At 41.8% G+C, this 21,941-nt stretch overlaps 1 protein-coding gene across 9 annotated transcripts in view; it reads right to left on the bottom strand.

The window, feature by feature from the left end:
• DYM (dymeclin) overlaps window positions 1–21,941 on the bottom strand; it is a 161,324-nt gene that overhangs the window by 103,135 nt on the left and 36,248 nt on the right. For all 9 annotated transcript variants that reach the window (XM_083465904.1, XM_083465906.1, XM_083465900.1 and 6 more), the window contains 3 exons: window positions 19,344–19,416; window positions 12,972–13,097; window positions 10,686–10,828 (listed from right to left, as the gene is read on the bottom strand). In XM_083465904.1, the coding sequence (XP_083322030.1) occupies window positions 10,686–10,828; window positions 12,972–13,097; window positions 19,344–19,416 (342 nt within the window). The remainder of the gene's footprint in view (window positions 1–10,685; window positions 10,829–12,971; window positions 13,098–19,343; window positions 19,417–21,941) is intronic.

Raw genomic sequence — 21,941 nt, 5'->3', positions numbered from 1 at the left:
CTAATATCTGAAAGACCACCTCTTCCCTACAGAACCTCTTGAGTGTTAAGATCAACAGAGGGGGCCTTCTTTGTAGTTCCAGCGCCCTCAGTAGTTGGGTGCAGTGATGGCCTGGGATAGGGCATTCTCTGTGGCAGGTGATAGGTTGTACAAAACCCCCCCTTTAAAGGTACATCTGGCACCTTCAATATAGTTTCTGTTGCACACCAAAAATACACCACTATATACTGGTCTTTAACCACAGAGATATGTTTTCAGGACCCACCATATTCCTTTAAGTTGTTTGAAACAGTTTAATATTTAATCTTAAATTGCTGCAAGCTGCAGTGAGACTCGATAGTGAAGGGCAGCTAATAAATTTAATAAATAATAAAAATAGCATTAGAAGTAGCATATGCTCTCACACCAACTGTGATCAGTTTTCTCCTCGATAAATACCCATTAGTGTTGCATACAACCATAGCAATGGTAAGATCATCTAGGGACCATCCTAGTCAGCTCCCCCCCACCCCCAGCCAGATGGATAATCTACATTAACAGAGGCAATGCTATGTTATTATTCTGTTACCCTAACTCTGTTACTTCATATGATGATGATTGCAGGGTCTGGGTTGATTCATATGGGGGGAGGCAGTCCTTGAGGTATTGCAGTCCTCGGCTGTGTAAGGCTTTATAAGTCAAAACCAGCACTTTGAATTGGGCCCAGAAACTAACTGCCACCCAGTGCAGTCAGGCCAGTCTAATATGCTCAAACCATCTTCCCCCAGTGAGCAACCTAGCTGCCAAATTCTGCACCAGATGATGTTTCTGAACCATCTTCAGAGGCAGTTTCCAAAGACATCTTTGTGCTCCTGACCAAATGAGCCGGAGGCCAGAGCTTAAAGATTATTTCAGAAGTTTAATTACATCTTAGTAGAAAGCATGGCTGCAAAGGTACAAAGTTCCTTGCTATGGCACTGCACTGGGGAAACGATTCCCACCAGATGTTACATTGGTTCATCTGCCTTATACAGAGTTGTCCATGAGTCAGATGAGGAATTTGCTAAGTAACTGTGATTCCAAAGTCAACACAAGCAAGACCAGGCTGCCCTCTCCCGATTGAAAAGATGTAGCCACAGAGCAGTGCCAAGCATCAGAGCTCAGAAGCTTGAAAACATCACAGGATGCCATTGCAACAGCAGCCCTCTGCAGACACCAAGAGTCAAACCTTCAAACAGATTTTCAATAATGCTTAAAATACTCAGTACTTTACTGAAATCACTGCAAAAAGAACTTCAGAATGCAACAGAGGTAAGCAGGGGGGCGGGTTAGAATAAAGAAAAGGCTATTTTAAACAAAGAATTCTCTTTTATAACAGAAAATATTTAGGTGAGCAAAACCTCAAGACAGCAGCTTCTCTAAAGCTGAAGTAGCACAGGGCATTTTTTAAAAAATGGTGCCATCTTCACTGATGCAGCAATATTTTGAAGCAGAACACTTCTCTTTTGCACACACACTCCTATGCCTACCTACCTCTCTGCATGAAAAACACCTAGCCAAGGCCAATATCAGCACCTTGGGCAGCTGCCAAGGCTACCACCTAGGATGGCCCACCACTCAGGCCTATGTCCCAGCTTTGCTAAAACAAAATCGAAGTCAGCATGCTGAGAAGTGTCAAGCGGCTAATCTAGCTGCCACTTAAATTTCCCACAATGCCCCAGAGTGACGCTATCCCCATGGGCTTTGTAGGAAACTGAAATGATGACTACACTTGCCTGACCACCAACACAAAAACCCACCAGACCCACCAATGGAAAATAAAGCCCACTGGAGGGAACATTGTCGAGCAACCCCTCAAACCTGGAAAAGATTCAAAGGTCATATTACACTTCTTCTGGAAAAAGCTCCAATACCGTGGTTCCCAAACTTTCCCCCAAATGGACCACTTCAAAATTGCTGATGGTCTTGGCACAAACCAGTAGTGAATGGGGCCTGATGCAAAAATGTGCAGACCAATGAATGTAATTTAGCTTAGTACAGTAGGTGAAGTTTACACATACTCCTCTCTGGCCTTCCAGCCTCCTCCTTCTCTCTTTGGCAATCACTTGTAGCTGAGTAAGATTGCCATCCAGGAACACGGTCCTAACCGTGAGTCCGTAAATGACTGTGTAGGTCAATTCTGGATTCACAAGTCCTTCCACAGTGGGGACATAGGTTTCCGTGCAGGAGTTGATCATGGTGAGGGTTTGCCAAGCATGCCTTCCTCTTAGCATGTTTCTCCCTTTCGTCCTGAGTTTGAGCGTCTTCAAAGTCCACAACACCTTTGGAAAAGGCTGTTCTCCAATTGGAGTGCTCGGAGGCCAGTGTTTCCCAATTGTCTGTGTTTATACTATTTTTTTAGATTTGCCTTGAGAGTCTTTAAACCTCTTTTGTTGACCACCAGCATTACACTTTCCATTTTTACGCTTGTAATAGTGTAGTTGCTTTGGAAGATGATAATCAGGCATCCGAACAACATCGCCAGTCCAATGAAGTTGATGTTGAAGACTCATCGCTTTGACACTCGTGATCTTTGCTTCTACCAGTACACTGGCATTAGTTTGCCTGTCTTTCCAAGTGATGTGCAAAAATTTTCGGAGACAATGCTGAGAGAATCTTTCGAGGAGGTGGAGATGGCGTTTATAAGTGGTCCATGTTTCACAAGCATACAGTAAGGTTGGTAGTACAATAGCTTTGTAAACAAGCATTTTGGTTTCCCTCTGAATGTCCCGGTCCTCAAACACTCTGCACTTCAGTCAGGAGGAAGCTGCACTCACAGAGTTCAGGTGATGTTGGATTTCGGCATCAATGTCGGCCCTTGTGGAAAGATAACTGCCCAGGTAGGAGACGTGATCGACACTTTCCAATGTTACACCATGGAGTTGGATTTGTGGCACTGCAAAGGGGTTGTTTTGTGCTTGTTGGTGCAGCACTTTGGTTTTTTGGATGTTGAGTGATAGGCCAAGCTTTTTGTAAGCTTCTGCAAAGATATTTAGGATGGTTTGAAGGTCATCCTCTGAGAGGCCACACACTATGTTGTCATCAGCATACTGAAGCTCTGTGACGGAAGTTATGGTAACCTTACTCTTTGCTTTCAGCCTACTCAAGTTAAAGAGCTTTCCATCTGTTCAATATATGATTTCTACCCTGGTGGGGCATTTCCTTCGACAATGTGTAGGATCACAGCAATGAAAATAATAAATAGGGTTGGGGTGATAACACATCCCTGTTTAACACCTGATCCCACTGATAATGGTTCACTTTGAGAGCCACTGTTATCTGCAATTGTTGCTGTCGTATTATCATGGAGGAGCCTAAGGATCTTCACAAATTTATCTGGGCAGCTGATTTTCAGGACAGTCCACAGGGCAGTATGATTTACAGTGTCAAAGACCTTAGGCCAATAAATGCCATATACTGCCCAAGGACACATTCCACCCAAGTAAAAACACTCAAGGATGCCATGGCCAGGGGTGGGTGGCAGGATGTGGTCTGGTGAGAGTTCAGAGGGTCAAATAGAGAGGCCTGGCCCTTGGGCATGGGCTTCTCCATCTCTGCAGCACACAATTCCTATCACTAGTCCTTCTTAATACAAACCAGGTGCATGACATATGCAAGACTGTCCCAAGTATGAGCTGCAAGAGAAGTCATTCTCTCACAGTGAAATGGGTTCCTGAGAGGAGGCGGCTCTGTTTCGGCTCTGCCCAAGATCTTGCGTAAAAGGGGAAGAGGATATGGTTTGCAAAGCTGGCAAAAAGGTTTAGACCAGCAGTGGCCTTATGTAAAACAGTGACAAGCATTATTAATCAGTGCTTCTTCACCTTAATCCCACTTTTCCCCAATAACGGCATTGCTCTTCCTCCAAATCAGTCACCCTGAACAAGACACTCAAGAAGCCAATAGATTCATGTGCCACAAGTCACCCTACTCTTGCCCAAATGTAGCAGCACAAAGCCCCAAATCAACTCATCTATAACCACCCAACTGGAAGGAGGCAATTAAATTTAATCCGTGACAGCTAAGTAGTTAGTTTTATCCACACACTGTTATTTTGCTAAGCACAGAAACACTATTTTAGTCTTGTTATAATTTGGCTGGGCAAACTTTCACAGAAAGAAGGAAAATGTTTTTGATGGCTTGTTCAAAAGGAAAAACAGCCATTTATCAGAGGTTACGTAAAAAAAAAAAATCTCATACTTGTGTTGGAAACTCAAGCTTGGCAGAACATATTTCATTAGAGTTGGTTCTTTTAAAATGTTCACTGAAAAAATAATGTTGTTTGTTATAATCCCGTTAACAGCTTGGCCTAAATTAAAAGAAATAAATGTCAAAGTCGGAAACTTTCCTACATCCTTAACCCAGCCTTTATGTCTAAAAAAACAAATGGGACAAGTAAAAGAAAACTTCCCTCAACCTTCAGATCCAAAAAGGCAAATTAAGACAAATATCCTTACTTGCCATGGCTGTTGCCCAACTTCTGTCAGAACAGATTCCTTAATATTGACATCTGTTGCCATGCCTAGAGAATTGGGAGGGGGGGGGGCAATTAAAATTACCATGCCCACATGGAAGCTGCCGAAAAGCCCTTTCCTGCTACAGCCCTCCATGCAGCAAGCACAGTGCTTCCAAGCATCCTTGAATCAGCCCAACTGCATATCCATAGTGGGGGCTTCCAGAGATATGCAAACTGGCATGGAGACATTGCGTATGTTTGGGCAGACTCACAGAATCAGAGGCTTTTGAGTGTTACACCACACTCTAAGCTAGAGGGTGCAATATTTGGGAGTTAGATCTGCAGGATACAGTGAAAACTGTATATTAATGCAATACCTAAACATATGATTTCTAAATTATCAGAAAGTAAACATTTATTTATTCATGGCACTTGCTGGCCGGGTTTCCAACCAAACGTTGCCCAAAGCATTCTGAGGTTAAGAATTCCAAAATTCTTCCATGTGGTATGTCAGCTTTGAGACCACAAGGAAGCAGCTTACTCATGTTGCTTGGTTGCTACCTCAACATCAGAAGCCCATTTCTCTCAGAAGGGAAACACAAGCGCACAGTGTTTTCATTGGGGCAGAGCAAAAGTTGTGGGCAAATATTTTACAGCTGAAAAAGTTTGGAATGCCCGGAAGATCCTTAAAAAATTGCTTTTCCCACTTCTGTTCACCGCTCTTCTCAAATGCTACTTTGATGATGGCACTTCCTGCAGACTACATTATCCTATCAGATATCATATACTGCCAGGGTTATAAAGTCCCCATAGCAGAGGAACTCTGGCACAATGAAAACATCTCCAAGCCAAATCAGAGTGAGGACTATTACCCCCTCTGCACTCTAAACAGCAGAAGATGTCTGCCCCAATTTGCTTAGCTCCTAATACCCGCTGTAACAAGGGGAGGAACATGCTTCATAGGGGAAGGTTTTTCCCCCATGAAAACACAACCTCCACTTTGACTCAGTGCTAACTGTTATCTTATCATTTCAGAGAGCATGCCATTAAGGCAAGGATCCATAGGTTATTATTTAATGAATTAAATTATATCCCATGCTCCCTCCTGATGGCTGCAATGATTTAATGGCACTGTAACAGGACCACCCGCACCTGTCAACTACCTGGCATCACAATGACATCAGATGACGCAAAGCAATATTTTTTCTTTGTGGGCTCAGCTCAAGCTGCACCACCAGAGGAAGATGCTTTCCATCACCAAGCCAGTGATGTAAAAGAATATTTGCGCTTACAGCAAGCCCTGCTTGGGGAAAGGGGTCAGCTGCGCTATGAGTTCCCCACTCAGAACTCTATGGCACAGTTATGCCCAGCAGGCATTCTGTCGCTGATCAGCACTGACAGCAAGTCTTGCTTGCCAAGGAATAACTAGGGGCAGACTTTAAGGTTCCCAATTGTTCACTGGAAGCTATACCTCTAACTTGCTCCACACCTGCGATGACATTTGATGCCAGGCATTGAGCAGGTGGAGATGGCTTGCGGAAGACACCTTTGCAGAGCAAACTGGGACCCATGCCAGGCCTAATAATGCTCGCTTGCAGGAGGTTCCTCAACCCTGTCATGTAGGAACCTACCTGCTCAGGGATTTTTAAATAGAGATACTATCAAATAGCAAATACAGGACGCGGGCGGCGCTGTGGGTTAAACCACAGAGCCTAGGACTTGCTGATCAGAAGGTCGGCGGTTCGAATCCCCGCGACAGGGTGAGCTCCCGTTGCTCAGTCGCTGCTCCTGCCAACCTAGCAGTTCGAAAGCACATCCAAGTGCAAGTAGATAAATAGGTACTGCTCCGGCGGGAAGGTAAACGGCGTTTCCGTGTGCTGCTCTGGTTCGCCAGAAGCGGCTTAGTCCTGCTGGCCACATGATCCAGAGGCTATATGCCGGCTCCCTTGGCCAATAAAGCGAGATGAGCGCCGCAACCCCAGAGTCGGTCATGACTGAACCTAATGGTCAGGGGTACCTTTACCTTTACCCTTTACTAGCAAACAGAGTTTGCAATTTAGCAGACTCAGATATGTTCTTGACTGGGAGAATAAATGCAAGGACTCACGTAGTGAATGACCTGGGAGTGCCCAATGCTGTAGCATCGTTGAAGTTGAGTGTGTGCGGATCTGACTGGTGCTTGGAAGGGGTACTACTGGGAACCTGACATAAGCTCCTCTGAGCTTTCCGGGGAATAATACAGTAAACGTAAAAAATAAACCATGGTTCAGATGTGTGAAAGGGGAATCCCTTTTGTGTGGCTTGTTCTATTTTCAAAGTTACATTCCAGGCTGACAAAGCAAATCCACATTCTCAATCCCATACATGCATTGGATTGCTCTATGCCACAGCACTAGCTGGAGTTAACGTTGCAAATTTTGAGCAGCATAAGCAAAAAGTGCATCGTCTTTCTGTTTTTCCAATAATCAAGCTGCACTTGACTACCTATACACCAAATCTCACCTTTCTTTATGTGGCAGAAATGCCTTAAACACTTTGATACACTTGCCAGAGAAATAATCCACTATCTAAAGTAGGAGGGAAGAAATTCCTGTATTGTCAGGAATCTCTAAAAAGCCCGTCTGGAACAATTTAAGCAATTTATCAGTGATTTGAGAGAAAACAACTACTATTCAATGTCTGAAAGAACAGCATTAGCATGGCAAGTCGATACATGTTTGTAAATTCAACAGAGCCCAGAGGGGTTGTGGGAGGCTGGCTCTTTCCTATCAGCTGTCTACTGTACACTTACTCCAAACAACAAAGAAATGCTCTTTTACTGCCTCCAAGAGGAGAATCAGGTGCACTGTCATGGGCTTGACTGAAAACTTTCCGAGCAAGTAAAAATGAGCCCACTTTTAATGTGCTTGGCAAGGTAGCTCCAGCACAGATTCAACATATAAAAATAGAAGACTCTGAATTACTAGATTACCCACTTCTTTGCAAAGGCTGACAGTCCTCATCATTAGGAGGGAATGGGTATGGGGAGAGAAATAACATGCATATATAGTTGCTGTCACAGCATTTCCCAAGGTTATGAAACTGATTGTACATTCTGCCCTGCTTCCCCAATCCAGCACAAAGTGTCTGTTCCACATATTAGCACATGGTGATCTTTGTAGAGATGATAGTCATATTGGAATCCAAACCCCAGGGGCACTTGCACCTATAGAATGGGAGCCTGTAGGCAAGGATCACTCCAAATATCACTGGAAATGTGTAAGAACCAGCTTGGTAAGAAAGAGGGCCAGTTGTGAATGAACAGATTAGGACAGTGAGAGTCAGCGCGGTGTAGTTGCCAGAGTATTTGACAATGAATGAGTGGGTAACCTTGTGCCGGTCACACAAACTCCATTCTAACCTGTCTCAGGGGTTGCTGTGGGGATAACAGAGTGAGAAATAACCACATATAGCAACTTGAGATCCTTAGAGGAAAGTGAAATATAAGCAAAGCAAACATTATTTTAAGGGGCTTAGTTAAGTGCAGGCATAGGCAAACTCGGATTCCCATCATCCCTGACCACTGATCCTGTTAGCTAGGGATGATGGGAGTTGAAGTCCCAAAACATCTGGAAGGCCGATTTTGCCTATGCCTAGTTAAGCGGAAGGGGGGGGGGGAAGGTCCTGGTATTATAAGTCCCCAAATTCTATAGCTGATAAAAATGCATCTTTTAGAGTGGGACATACTGGCTGGCCCAAGGCACCCCGTCTCCCCCATCTGGATTTGGGCCAGAAAGAAAGGCAAGGTATGGTTGCATGGGGGTAAGATGAAAGCACACACAATTTGTGACACTCTACATCATTGCTGAGGGGACGCAGGTGGTGCTGTGGGTTAAACCACAGAGCCTAGAACTTGCTGATCAGAAAGTCGGCGGTTCGAATCCCCGCAACAGGGTGAGCTCCCGTTGCTCGGTCCCTGCTCCTGCCAACCTAGCAGTTCGAAAGCACGTCAAAGTGCAAGTAGATAAATAGGTACCACTCCGGCGGGAAAATAATGGCATTTCCATGCGCTGCTCTGGTTCGCCAGAAGCGGCTTTCTCATGCTGGCCACATGACACGGAAGCTGTCTGCAGACAAACGCCGGCTCCCTCGGCCTATAGAGTGAGATGAGCGCACAACCCCAGAGTCAGCCACGACTGGACCTAATGGTCAGGGGTACCTTTACCTTTACATCATTGCTGATCAAGGGGGACATCTGTTAAGGCAACAGCCTTAACTTCCAATCAGATTTGTGAGATTTGAGCCAACAGGTGAAAGCCTTAGTTCTGGTTCTAGCAAGCAGGTGGGGTTTTTAAAAAAATTATTGAATAATAATACAATTCCTAACAAAAGAAAAAAATCTATATGCTCTAAGCACCCACCCATAAGCCACAGCCCTCTTCAACAAAACTTCTGCTGCCAAAGCTACAGGGTTTCCATTATCTGCCTTATATGCAATAATAGTTTAATTCTAGTTCATGCAGATGTATCATGTTTGCATCATAGTACATCCAAGACACTTCACCAAGTCTTTGTTGTTCTCTACTGGCTTGAGACAAGACAATAATGAAAACTGCTATATGTTTAAGATTAACATTTTGCTCACCGTGGGGTCTTTAGCAGGGAGGAAGTGCAGACAATCTGCTTTAATTGTTTTTGTTGCAGAAGAGTTACAGACAGGGGAGTGGGGGGAGAGGAAATAAAATGCACATGAAAGCCTTCCTACCACACACAGTACTGTGGTTAGAACTTGTCAGCATTCCTTACAGACACAGAATTGATTCATGCTGAAAACAGATACCCAAAGAGGCAGGGCGTACCAAAAAGTGATTCCTATCAGAAGAGAAGAGAAGGCAAATCTATTCACTTCAAAACTGAGAAAAAGAAGGCTGGGTAGTGTGCAATTATATGGCAAAGAAACTAAGCCGGTACTCAGTACTGAGACATGTAACTGCCATGGCAATGAAAATAACTCCCTGTGCTCACAACTGTTTGCATTTAATGTCTTCAGAATGATTTGGGGAAAAATCCTAGTACAGAGATGTGGTACAAAAGTAGTTAGGACACTTCACATAACCAAAATTGAGGGTTTTAGTCTCACTTTGCATCTCCAGGTATGGGTCCATGATCCAGCGGGATGGAACAATCAGAGTGTTAAAGGTAAAGGGACCCCTGACCATTAGGTCCAGTTGCGGATGACTCTGGGGTTGCGGAGCTCATCTTGCTTTACTGGCCATGGGAGCCAGCGTACAACTTCTGGGTTATGTGGCCAGCATGACCAAGCCGCTTCTGGCGAACCAGAGCAGTGCACGGAAACGCCGTTTACCTTCCTGCCGGAGCAGTACCTATGTACAGTGGTGCCCCGCAAGACGAAATTAATTCGTTCCGCAATTTTTGCCGTCTAGCGAATTTTTCGTCTTGCGAAGCACGGTTTAAACGGTTTAACAAAGTCGCAAGACGTTTTCGTCTTGCGAAGCAAGCCCATAGGGGAATTCGTCTTGCGAGGCAAATCGCGAACGAAAAAACCTTTCGTCTAGCGAGTTTTTTGTCTTGTGAGGCATTCGTCTTGCGGGGCACCACTGTATCTACTTGCACTTTGACGTGCTTTCGAACTGCTAGGTTGGCAGGAGCTGGGACTGAGAAACGGGAGCTCACTCTGTCGCGGGGATTCAAACCGCTGACCTTCTGATCGGCAAGCCCAAGAGGCTCAGAGTTTTAGGTGGACATATAATCAGACACACTTGTAACTATGCCCATGAGGCTTAACTTCAATGGCCTAGAGACAGATCGAGTAGAAATTACTTAGGTAACATAGTGTGTGGAAACAGATAGTAATGAAGGGTACTACCTTTACCGTCCAGTTCTTATAAAGGTCATACCAGTCTCAAAAGAGCATATTTTAGAAGAATGTGTATGTAAACTAAAGTGGAAGCACTGAAGGCAGCAACACACAGAGACTCCAGATTTCTATGCCATCTAATTACTGAAAGGCTTTCCCCCCTGTCTTGGTAAAACCTACAGCACAATCCCTTGCACTCTGCACAGCTTAAGTCCTGGTCCACTTCTGTTTTTCCTACTACCCCCATAAAAACAACATTCCTGCAGAAAAGCAGGCAAAACCACAGATACAGTAGAATCAAACCCTCAAAAGAGAAATGGACAAATACATAGGTAGCACCAGTACATAAAGACTCACTTGCTACTCCTGATGCAATTCCATAAAGCAGTCCTCCTCCGTCTGACTCTGGCTGAAAGACATGTGTCCCTGGGGGAGGACTTCTCTCTTGTCTGATGAAGTTATATAGCAATGTTTTCACAAGTCTGCTGGTATACGGGAGACTGAAAATGCAAAACAGAGCCAGAAATTTAGAATGATTTGGGATGGCACTACAATAAAATTCAGATTTCTTTCTCCTACCATCCTTCTCATTGGGATGGATGACACTACTATGCAATTACATAAAATGCCAGGTTTAAAACAGATTTCTTCCCCTAACTGGCAGTGGGTCAGCAGGAGATACATGTGAGAGCATTGCAATCAAAATAACCATATAACTAGACATTTTTAAAGCCTCTACTTTGAAGGACACACAACCCCACAATACTTTCAAAGATGTGAAAATATGAACAACCTAGAGAGTCACACAAGTAAGCAAAGGCAGGTTAAGGCTTCCTCTTTTCAAACAGCAGTCTTCCATGCCACATGGCAGACTGTTTTTGAAACAATTTATGGTGTGGTACGATGGGGAAGGGATTTGCTGAACAACAGAAAAATGCCGAAAATTTCAAAAGGTGTGCAGTTCTCTGGATCTGTTTGCCTGAAGTTGCTTTCTTAATCCTGGCAAGAGTGCTTACATTTACTTTTTGCAAAATATGTAGTAGTTCAGGTTGCCCAGGCACATTTAAAGATTATTCTAACTGGATTTATCACCACTCCATAAAGGAAGTGAAAACCCTGCAGTTGCCTTCCACTCCGTTGCACATATTGGTCAATAATATCAATAATCAACTGAACTTGCACATGTCTCAACTGTTTAAATTGGGGGGAAATAGCAGAGATAACTTCATTCAGAGATGGAAACGAGATACTGTCTGCTAGGATTCTGTAAAGTCCTTTAGGTGAATGCAGTCTCAGACAACAGATTAGTTAAGTATGGTTTACATTTGACATTATCATCATCTTGATTTAAGCATCAAACTTCCAACTCCCCATCCCTTGACTTATGCAGGATGTATTTATTCACAGAAAGGAAATAACCATCAGATTATATGCTTCCTTGACATATTGACCACACAAGAATATTTTTCTGGCATATGGTGTTGTGACTATGAGAGACTATATATTACTCTCTTCTCTGTGTTTTAGTGGCAAAAAAAGGGCATGTTCAACATAAATGAAGGCAAGCCACTAAATGTCTTTGGAAAAGCATTGCTGCTAATATTGTGCAAGAAACACATGGTTGCACATGCACATGGGAGATTATCTATGTCTAGATTCAAATACTCACTTTATCCATAAAGCTCACTGTCTCACAACCCAACTTTCCTGTAAGCAGTTTCTCAAACGCTTTTTGACTTCGACCCTACCTTCTAAACACGCTCCACCCCTGCAGAACCCCAATCTACAGTGGGATCCAGAAATATGAATAAATAAGTTATAGCTGTAAAGAAAATCTGAAAAAATCCTAGATAATTTGGGAGAGCATAAAGGTCTCCTTGACTATCACCCCAAGGCTTTACATTTATTAAAAAAAATAACCAGTTTATTATTAAAATAAAATTCAGAAAGGGAGTCATGACATTGCATTCTGTGCACAGTTGATCAAAATCCTACTAAAAAAAACCAGAGGCTGGTCTATTTATTTATTTGGAAAAGATGTCATGTATCCCAGGGTGTGGTGAGATTAGTTTTTCAGTGAAGCAGCTCATCTTCCACAAGAGGGACAGGATCAATGGGTTCTGTACTTGCCTCTGATAATCCTCAACACCCAAGCCCCTAACCGCTGAAGGATTTCTCAGCTAACTGCCCACCACCCTACCCCACCCACAGTCACAGAGTTTGAGAAATGGTGCCTCAGATGCAAAGAGATGCAGTAAAAATTTATGAAGCACTTTGTACTCTGAAAAAAGTTCTGTATTTTTTAAAAAATAAAATATAGAATGGCTGAACTTTCTATTCCACAGGATTCTGCATATGTATAATAAAGTGGGATTGTATGTAGACACACCCACATGCAAACTATTTCACATTTAGAGTCAGCGTTCTATTTTTACTGCCTTGACACACTTCTATTTAGATGAGCTGAATATTTTCTCATCTCTCCGAGTTGTTAAGATTCAGTTCACTAGGAGTTTGAGAGATATTCTGGCATCCCAACTAAATGAAAGCATTTATAATATTGAAGCGGCAGCTACAAGAACTCAGTGAACTCCAATAATGAAAACAATCTATATAGAAAGCAGCATTGTGGTTTGAACATACCATCGACCACGCATGAGGTATTTATGAATGATGCTTTCCCGCAGAATTTCCTTGTGGAACAGTTGGCAGGAGAGGAAAACAACAAAAGTCGTCACAGCTTCTAGAGAAATGCTGTATGTTATGTCTCTGCAAAGAAAAATAGTAAGAGGATTAATGAAAACCAATGAATATGTATTTGACAGCTGAATTTTTCGATTATGAGCAAATACTTGAAATTAATGTGTTTGCAATAAGCCTAGAGCAAGGAAGCCCTTGAGAATAAGGAAAGGGCCCCAGCTCCTGTCAACAATGTCACAGAAGCTCTTCCAGATGTATGAAATGAATCAAGAAGACACTACAGTGGTACCTCGGGTTACCGATGCTTCAGGTTACAGACACCGCTAACCCAGAAATAGTACCTCAGGTTAGGAACTTTGCTTCAGGATGAGAACAGAAATTGTGCGGCGGCAGCATGGCGGCAGTGGGAGGCCCTATTAGCGAAAGTGGTACCTCAGGTTAAGAACAGTTTCAGGTTAAGAACGGACCTCCAGAACAAATTAAGTTCTTAACCCGAGGTACCACTGTATTAAATACTGTCCTATTTCTAGCTCCCTCATTGCTTCCAACACCCACCACCCACCTTTTGTCTTAACAAATCAAATGGAACTCCATTTATCTTTTGTTTTTATTTATTACATTGACATTCCGCCTTTCCTCCAAGAAGTACAAGGTATTGTACACTGTTCTCCTCTCACCTCATTTTATTATCACAACTGTCCTACAAGGTAGATTTCACAATTTTATCCTCATTTTATCATCACAACTGTCCTACAAGGTAGATTTCACCAAGAGACCTTCATGGCCAAGTGGGGATCGGAACTCCTGAAGATCTCCCGGACCCCAATTCAACCAACATTCTAACCACTACACAACACTGTCTCTAATGTATTTGTTTTGCTTTGTCTGACATATGAGGCTTCATTACTACTACTTATAAAACACCCACATTTAGCTAGACCAGCAGTAAGCAACGTAGTGCCCTCCAGATGTTGTCAGACAACAACTCTCATCAACCCCAATCATAGGCCATGCTAGCTATGGATGATGGGCGTTGCTGTCTAGCAGCATCAAGAGGGTACCACATTAGCTACCCCTGAGCTATACGGTATGTGAGACCAGCTGCCGCTGCGAAAAATTATGTCCCTGTGTCACATGACCTCCCTGTAACACATAGGAGCATTTGCCCTGCCCTGTGCCATTATTTCATGTGCTTCTCCACCCAACATCATTATCTGGCAGTGGCAGATGTGGAGACACAACATTTCCATGACTTACAGCAAGGGGAAAGTGATCCTACATGCAGTATAATTTGTACATGTGCATAATGTTTAGCTCCAAACAAAAGATTACCTTTTGCTAAGGAATACCTTAGCAAAAGACAAGGAACACTAAGTATACTATTTAGAACATTTCTAAACTGCTCTAAACAGCTCAACATTAAAAAATATCTAAGTGATGTACCATTTAAGTGTTCTCTTAAGAGAAAAATACTTATTATTATTCAAGAGATGTGTTACAAGCAAGTTTTTAAAGACAAAGGAATTGCCTCTGAAGTTGTACTTGAGTATGTGGACTTGAAACATGTTAGATATGACAAGAAATTGACATGTTTCTACTATTAAATAAATGTTCTCTAGTATCTCCTTTAGAAGAAATGCATCACAAATCTGTGTACCATCCTTGCGCAGTTTTCTAGTCTCTCTTTTGAAATCTGCATCCTTGTGCTTTGGTCTTTAAAAGTCATCCCAGGCAGACAGGAGATACTGCACAGAAAAACAACTCCTATCCCATATGGCTAGGATGTTTGAATGACCAGTTCTTGTAGCCAGGGGCTCCCACCAATGAAATCAGCATCACCAGTTGGGTGCTGGTTCATTGGGAAAGACTCGCTCAGCCAACTCCCATTTAAAAAGAATTATTTGAATGTTATCTCAGTTAAGCAGGAGTTGCTCAAGAAGAAGTACCACATACATGACAGGTGTAACAAAAGAGCCACTAAGATGTATAAATTGCTTTCTACTAAAGTGCTTTCATGAACACCTGAGAGAATAAAAATATTACATAAAACATCATAAAGTGTCATCTTGTATTACACACTTTTTAATAAACAAGTCTACAGTGGACCCTCCAGATATTAACTTAATTCGTTCCGGGGGTCCGTGTGCAACCCAAAAGTTACGTTACCCAAAGGTAATGTGACCCGAGGTACCACTGTACTTGATTCTTACATTCAGCATATAGAATACACCATACAGAAGGGATACATGTATGGTTAATAATTTTCACTTTAGCCTGTATTTTCTGCTTTGCTGATATGCCAGGATGGCCAAGGTGTTCAGGAAGGTACGCCTTTAGGGTGGTATTCAACTAAGTTTTACTCAGAGTAGACCTACTGAACTTCATGAACCTTAGTCATTTTCATTAATTTCAGTGGATCTACTCTTAGTTGCTTGCTGCCCATACACTGGCCCACCTTACTTATTTAAGCCATTCTAATTTCTTATACCTCAACTTTAACCCAGTTAACTTATTTCACTGGAAGCATTAAGAGTTTTTTAATAAAAGAAATCACTAATTATGATTGTCAGAATTGGTTGTTCCACACTGCAAGTTTCAAATAATACAGGAACAGGGTTTGATTGCCATACTTCCTGAGGGTCTACCAGAAAAGGTGAAAGAGGAATTGCCAAAGAGTATAGGTCAGTTTAGAACACTGCAAAGCAAGCTGAGTATCCAATTATCATTTTCAGGGTACGAATACAAGAACTTAATGTGAACCTGATCTTTCCTCTTGGCATAGCTCCCAAAATTAACGCCCACTAATGGCAAACATGCATGCAAAGAATATACTAGTTACAGTCATCCATAAATGTTTGGGAAGCTTCTCAATGTACTTTTTAAAAAATAATAATTGAAAGCAACCGTGACCTCTTCTGCCACCCTCTTCTCCATGGAAAGAACAGGAAATATTTCCAGTTAATTCTCCCACCTCCACAGAACGGAAGGGAGTGCATTCAGAAGCTACAAAAGGGAATTAAGATGCCTTGTTTACGAGTCATTTCATGCCTCTGGGTAAGCTTCAGATGGTCAGTATTTTGATTTCAAGTCCCTACTTACCATTATATTCAAATAACAAAAAACATTTCAGTTTAATATGATGTGTGTTAAGGGTTTTCTGTTTTCTAACAACAAGCCACAGAACCTAACCCCACTACCACCATTTCTCATACTGGTGGAAAGCAAATCAACCAGTTCACCCTTAACATGACTATAGCTCTACAATTCAACCGTAAAAGTAAAAATTATCATCTATAAGTGATATGAAACATTCACTGAATTATTCTAAATGAAGGATATTTGCATCCTTGCACCAGTCACTGCATAACCACCATCCAAAAAAAACCCTACATGATTTTTCTGGACTTGATTTACTCTTATTGCTGAAGTCAGACATAATAGCAAACCAGCGAATGATGCTTTGCTTTTATGAGATGAGCATGTTCTGTCATCTGCTTCCTTTACATGTGATAACAGACACTTCCTAAGATGGTTAACGAAAAAACACAGCTTGCTATTGCATCCAAACACAGCAACCATATTCTGTTGCATTTGGAAGCAACAGCAAACGATAGTTCCACATTCACCAAGATAGGAAACTTCTAATCTCCTCCCTTTACATATAGAGGGAAGTGGATTAAGATCAAGGTTGTGCATTAAGATCAAGGTTGTTCATACTTATAGCAGCAAAAGATGAATTATTACATCTGAATCAACCACAGGTCACGTTCAAACATTATGCTAAACCATAATTTAGATCAACATAAATGAGCTGAAATGACACATAGCACGCCCCAGGCTTGCATGCTCCTCCTCCTCCTGCATAGCTGGGAGGCGTTCTGAAGCTTTCACTTCTGCTTTTAAAGTATTGTCAATTTGTCTGGATTTTCTTGTTTTATCTTTTTGTAAACAGCTTTGAGGTTTTTGTTTATACAACCAAGTGGTGTATAAATTTCATGAAATAAATAAGACTCAGTGATCTCAAGCTGGCTTTTTCAAACAAATCAGTTAACGTTAACCACATTTTGTCACTCGGAAGTGGAAATGAAAGTTTCTGAGTGCCTCCCTTCAGCAACATGGGATGAATTCAGGCCTAAGGTTTGTTGCATTTCATTCACATTGCGCTACACTATCATTTAGTGTATATGTCATATTATTAATAACATACCAAAGCAGCTTTTGCAGTTGTAGGCTTAATTTCATCTGTTCAAGGTTTTGACACATGCCCTTTAAAAATATATAATTTGGCAGGGGGTCCACTAATGCCCATTAACCCGAGCAGGCAGAGCAGTTGTGAGATTTGAAAAGGTCAAAACTTTTTCTAAACATTTCCACTCCCCATCATCCTTAAGGGTCTTTAAAGTGTTGGGCAACCTTTTCTTTTAAAAATAAAATAAAAATCATTCATAATTTTGACTGGCTGGCATTTTAAATATTACCTACACCCAGATAGCAGGGACAGATAATAAATAAAACAAATAAAAGCCTCAATGGTCTCTGACTTGTGCAGAAGTCATTCTCACTTCAATCATCAGTGAGGTATCTTAACGGAAGACGCTATTTCTTCCATTCCATATCACAGACTGCTTTGGACACTTATTTCAAAGGTCTCTCACTACCATGCCACATTTTTTAGGGGATGAGGTTGCTGCCATTTAAGAAATGCGTATCTTCTGCCCTTTGGTCTCCTGGAACTAGATGCATGCAACTCTGCATCCTGGTGATTGATTTTTATAGGGCTTGACTGTGGTTTCAGACTGTTTTCAAATGGAGTGACCGGCTATCACTCGTCTCCATACGGCCGCACGCTCCCTTCCAACAAAGAGAATGATTTATGAATGTGTATCTATTACTCCGTCCTTTCACCTCTCAGCATTTCCTCTAATCTGCCCCAGACAGAAGTATCAGTGTTCCAGGAAGTACCAACAATACCTCTTTGCATCATCAGAATCACTTCTCTAAATCATGCCACAAATTCATTAGACAGCAACTGCCCAAGAATTAATATAATGACGGCAGGACCATGTTTCATGACAGTGAGGTTTCCAAAGAAAACAGCTGGGCCTTTATCGGGATACTAAATGGCTAACTTCATTCCAAGTGAAAAAGAAATCAGCAATGTGAAAAATGGAAAGGCTCCAACAGAGAAACATGAACTTCAACGGCTAATCTAAAAGAGACAGAAAACAAGTTCTGCTGACATTTTTCAGGGCGGTACAAATACATAAAAATGAGGAGGTAGCGAAATGTAAGGCCAATTAAGATAGCCTCATAACAAATCCGCCTTTAGAAGAAGAAAAAACACCAATTTAAACCAAAAGATTTGGAATAAAGAACGTACAAAAGGAAAGCAAAGAAAAATGCAACCTCGAAAGCAATGCAACAATGCAACTTTGAAATATTTTTAACACCCCCCTCCACCCACAGAAAGCAGAAACAAACACAGTGTGCTGAGGTACCAACAATGTGCACAACTGAGGCAGGAAGTGGATACAGAGCTGCAAGCAAAGAGGACTGTGGCAGAGGGGGTGGTGAGAGCTACAGAATGCTGTGGCAACAGGGGAGATCTCTGAGCTTCCATTATTATTTGCCAAACCTTTTTAGAAATCCAATGCTAAGGCAACTATTTTTGTTTCCTGGCTTCTGAGGGGTTGCTTAACCACATCCAGTAAGGCTGGATGGCAATTATATTAAACGTATTTATAAACCATAGCCATGTAGCAAGCACTTCTCAGAGCAGTATAAGTAAAGAGAGAGAGCAGTCCCAGTTCTGATATGCATGCAAGCTAGGTTTGAAAAACTTTTCTACTGCTTTGCATCAAGTAGTGCTCAAGACAGAATCAAGGAATTGTAGAGTTGGAAGGGACTTCAAGGGTTCTTTAGTCCAGTCCCCCGCAGTGCAGGAATCTCAAATAAAGCATCAATGACAGACGGCTATCCAACTTCTGCTTTAAAAACCCCAATGAAGGAGATTCAATCACCTTCAGTCCCATTCAAGGAAGCTGGATATGGTGAGCAGTTGTAGTCCACATCATCTGCAAGGTATGGGGGTACCATGCTGCCCAACACTGACCTATTGCCACACCTTCACCAATACCCTAAAGATTGCTCCTGGCATTTCAAACAGCAGTTGGTCCAAAAGAAATGTCACCATTTATTTTTATTTTTGTAAAACTATTATAAAATTGGCAAACTGTTAGCTGGTAATTTTACTATATCTTCTCAGAAGGCAACTGAAACAGACATTCCATAACTTTTATCATGAAGTTTACTTACAAAAGAGGAATCTCAACAATCAGCTGAATGAGGCAGCACAGTAACTCTTCCATAAGGTCTTCACATTCTGATCCTGAAAGAAAACAAAGAAAAGTACCATTGCTGGATATTTTGATATTAGCAATCTATTTTGTGTTCTCATTTTGTAGTTTTATGTTGTGATCTGCCCTGTGGCCTTTGGATGAAGGGCTGTATACAAATGTAATTACTAGTAAGAATAAGAATGATCTGCTTTCCCTCCTTGAGAGAAAATTCGTCATTTTCATCCTGATTCCCATTTACTGAAGTTCAAACTCACTGTACCCCTCATGAAAAGCCTTTAAAAAATCCAGAATGTAATGTTGAAATCTTGTGAAATTCATACAAAATTAAACTGAGCCTTCAGATTTTCACTCTTACTACTGGGAACAAACTAAAAGGACAGCAGTTCTAGCTTCTCTGGAAGGTGGTTAGAATCCTGTGTTTCAGTAGAATTATGTCTTGATGAAAGAATGGAAGGAACTGATGGACAGGCAGACAGCAGAGAACAGGAGAGAGGAGAGAAGGGGGGGGTGAAATGAAGAGACTGAGATCAATTCTGCAATCCCTTGTGTGTCTTGCCTTTCACAACTACCCAAAGCAGGTGACTTTTATTCCTAGTCTACAAAATAGGGAATCTAGCCTAACTTGCCCCAAACTTGTCTATGGGAGCAGCTGAACTCATCCTCAAACTCTGATCTACAAGATCAACACTCTGGTCACTGGTTCACATTAGTTCTCAATAATTATTTATGCTTAATTCTTCAGACTTAAATATTGTAATACTTACATACAAATTTTTAAAAGTTTCAAGCTATACAGATATTAAGGCTTTTTTGGGCTGTGTTCTGTATTGGTTTCATGTTTTGAATCCCAGCACTCTACTAGACGGAGAACCACAGATCTAGAGCGGCATGAGAAGCTCATCTAACTTTTAAGATATATAGCAGAGGTGTCTCCTGCCTCAGCTGAGCATCATTTGAGCATTTCAAGAGAAATGAGAAGGCAAGCAGAAAATAAAAATTGGCATTCAAGAGATAAAAGTGTAATTTTTACTGAAAGTTTTCTGAATTGAACTGCATTTGTAGATGGATCAATTCATTCATCCATTGGCAGTCAAGCCCCAATCAAAGATGTGTTGCAGCAATGGCATCGTTGCCCGTTGTCATTGTTGCTTAAGATTTTGTAAGAGAAAGGAAGTGAAAGTTAACAATAAATAGAGGAAAAACAGGAAGAGAGAAAGAGAGAGAGAGAGGGAGGGAGAGGGAGGGAGAGAGAGAGAGAGAGAGAGAGAGAGAGAGAGAGAGAGAGAGAGAAAGAAAGGGAAACAACATATACAAAGCAAAATTTAAAGTGGGTCCTATGTTTCTGTTTGGGATTAAAGGCACTGGATCTCAAAAGATTAAAGACTACCAAGTTTAGTTACCTTAATGGGCAAAACAGGCCAATGGAGGCACAATTAACAATTCTTTCAATTTAGTGCTTCCTCACAAAATTACTATCGGCATTGCACAGCTGAGAAAATAAGTAGTGGGAAGTGTTTTTTCCCTGAAATACAGTCATTAAGCAAAGACTTTAAAATGTAATTGCTTTCATAGGGTCCAAAGGCAACAAGAATCTTCCCCCACTTCCATTATGTTTACTTGGGGACATGTCAGTCATTTGCATCCACGAATATACATATGTTTTGAGAGAATTTTATAAACCACGAGTTCATAGAACTGGCACAAAGGGACATCATGTGCCATCATCATTAAAGTCTCAGCATTCCAAATGAGGAAATTATCTTAGTTTTATAGAGGGGTAAACCAAAGCAGGAAACAATCAGCTGGCAGAAGATCACAGTGAAGCAGAGATCACCACCAAGAAGGAACTCCAATTTCCTGACTTCTGGTTCCCTGCTCCTAACCAACAAGACCACACACAAGCACCTTCTTTTTTAAAGATGTCATGCTGTCTATTAAACAAAGCAATTAAATGCCACTTTCTTCAACCAACATACTGCTAAAAATTTTGCTATCTTCATTAGCGTGAATGGGACCAGCTCTAAGGTTTTGTCTGACATACTAATGTGCAGTCAGGGTCTTGATAAAAGAACATTAATGTTCCTTAATGACTAGTAGTGCTTTACTTAATGCCCAAGCTGTCTTTCACCTTTGGAATATTACACTGAACACTCAGAACTAGCATGTGGGACAGAGAAAGTTACACTGAGTTTTATGGGAGGACAGAGAGCTGAGAGCTTAACTGTTCCAGAAGCTTGAGGTATCCAAACAGCTGCTCTTTGAGAATTCAATGCATAATTTGAAGATTTGCTACGTACTGTAGGAATCTTAGTTTCCAATATATTCTGCTTACATACTTGTAAACGTTTTTCCCTATTCAAAAATACCATGCGGCCCATAGCCCAGGGATGGGGAACTTGTAGCCTGCCAGATGTTTCCTGGACTTGAACTTTCATCATCCATGACCATGGTCCATGATGACTGGGGCTGATGGGACTAGGAAGACCACAGGTTCCCTACCACAATCTACACCCAGACGTCTTACCTCTACTGAGACCAGCTGCATAAGTCATCC

The sequence above is a fragment of the Podarcis liolepis genome (genome assembly GCF_965112155.1).
Source record: "Podarcis liolepis genome assembly, chromosome: 11".
Classification (NCBI taxonomy): domain Eukaryota; kingdom Metazoa; phylum Chordata; class Lepidosauria; order Squamata; family Lacertidae; genus Podarcis; species Podarcis liolepis.
The sequence above is the reverse complement of the archived record's forward strand: the minus strand, read 5'-3'. Positions and strand labels throughout refer to the sequence as shown.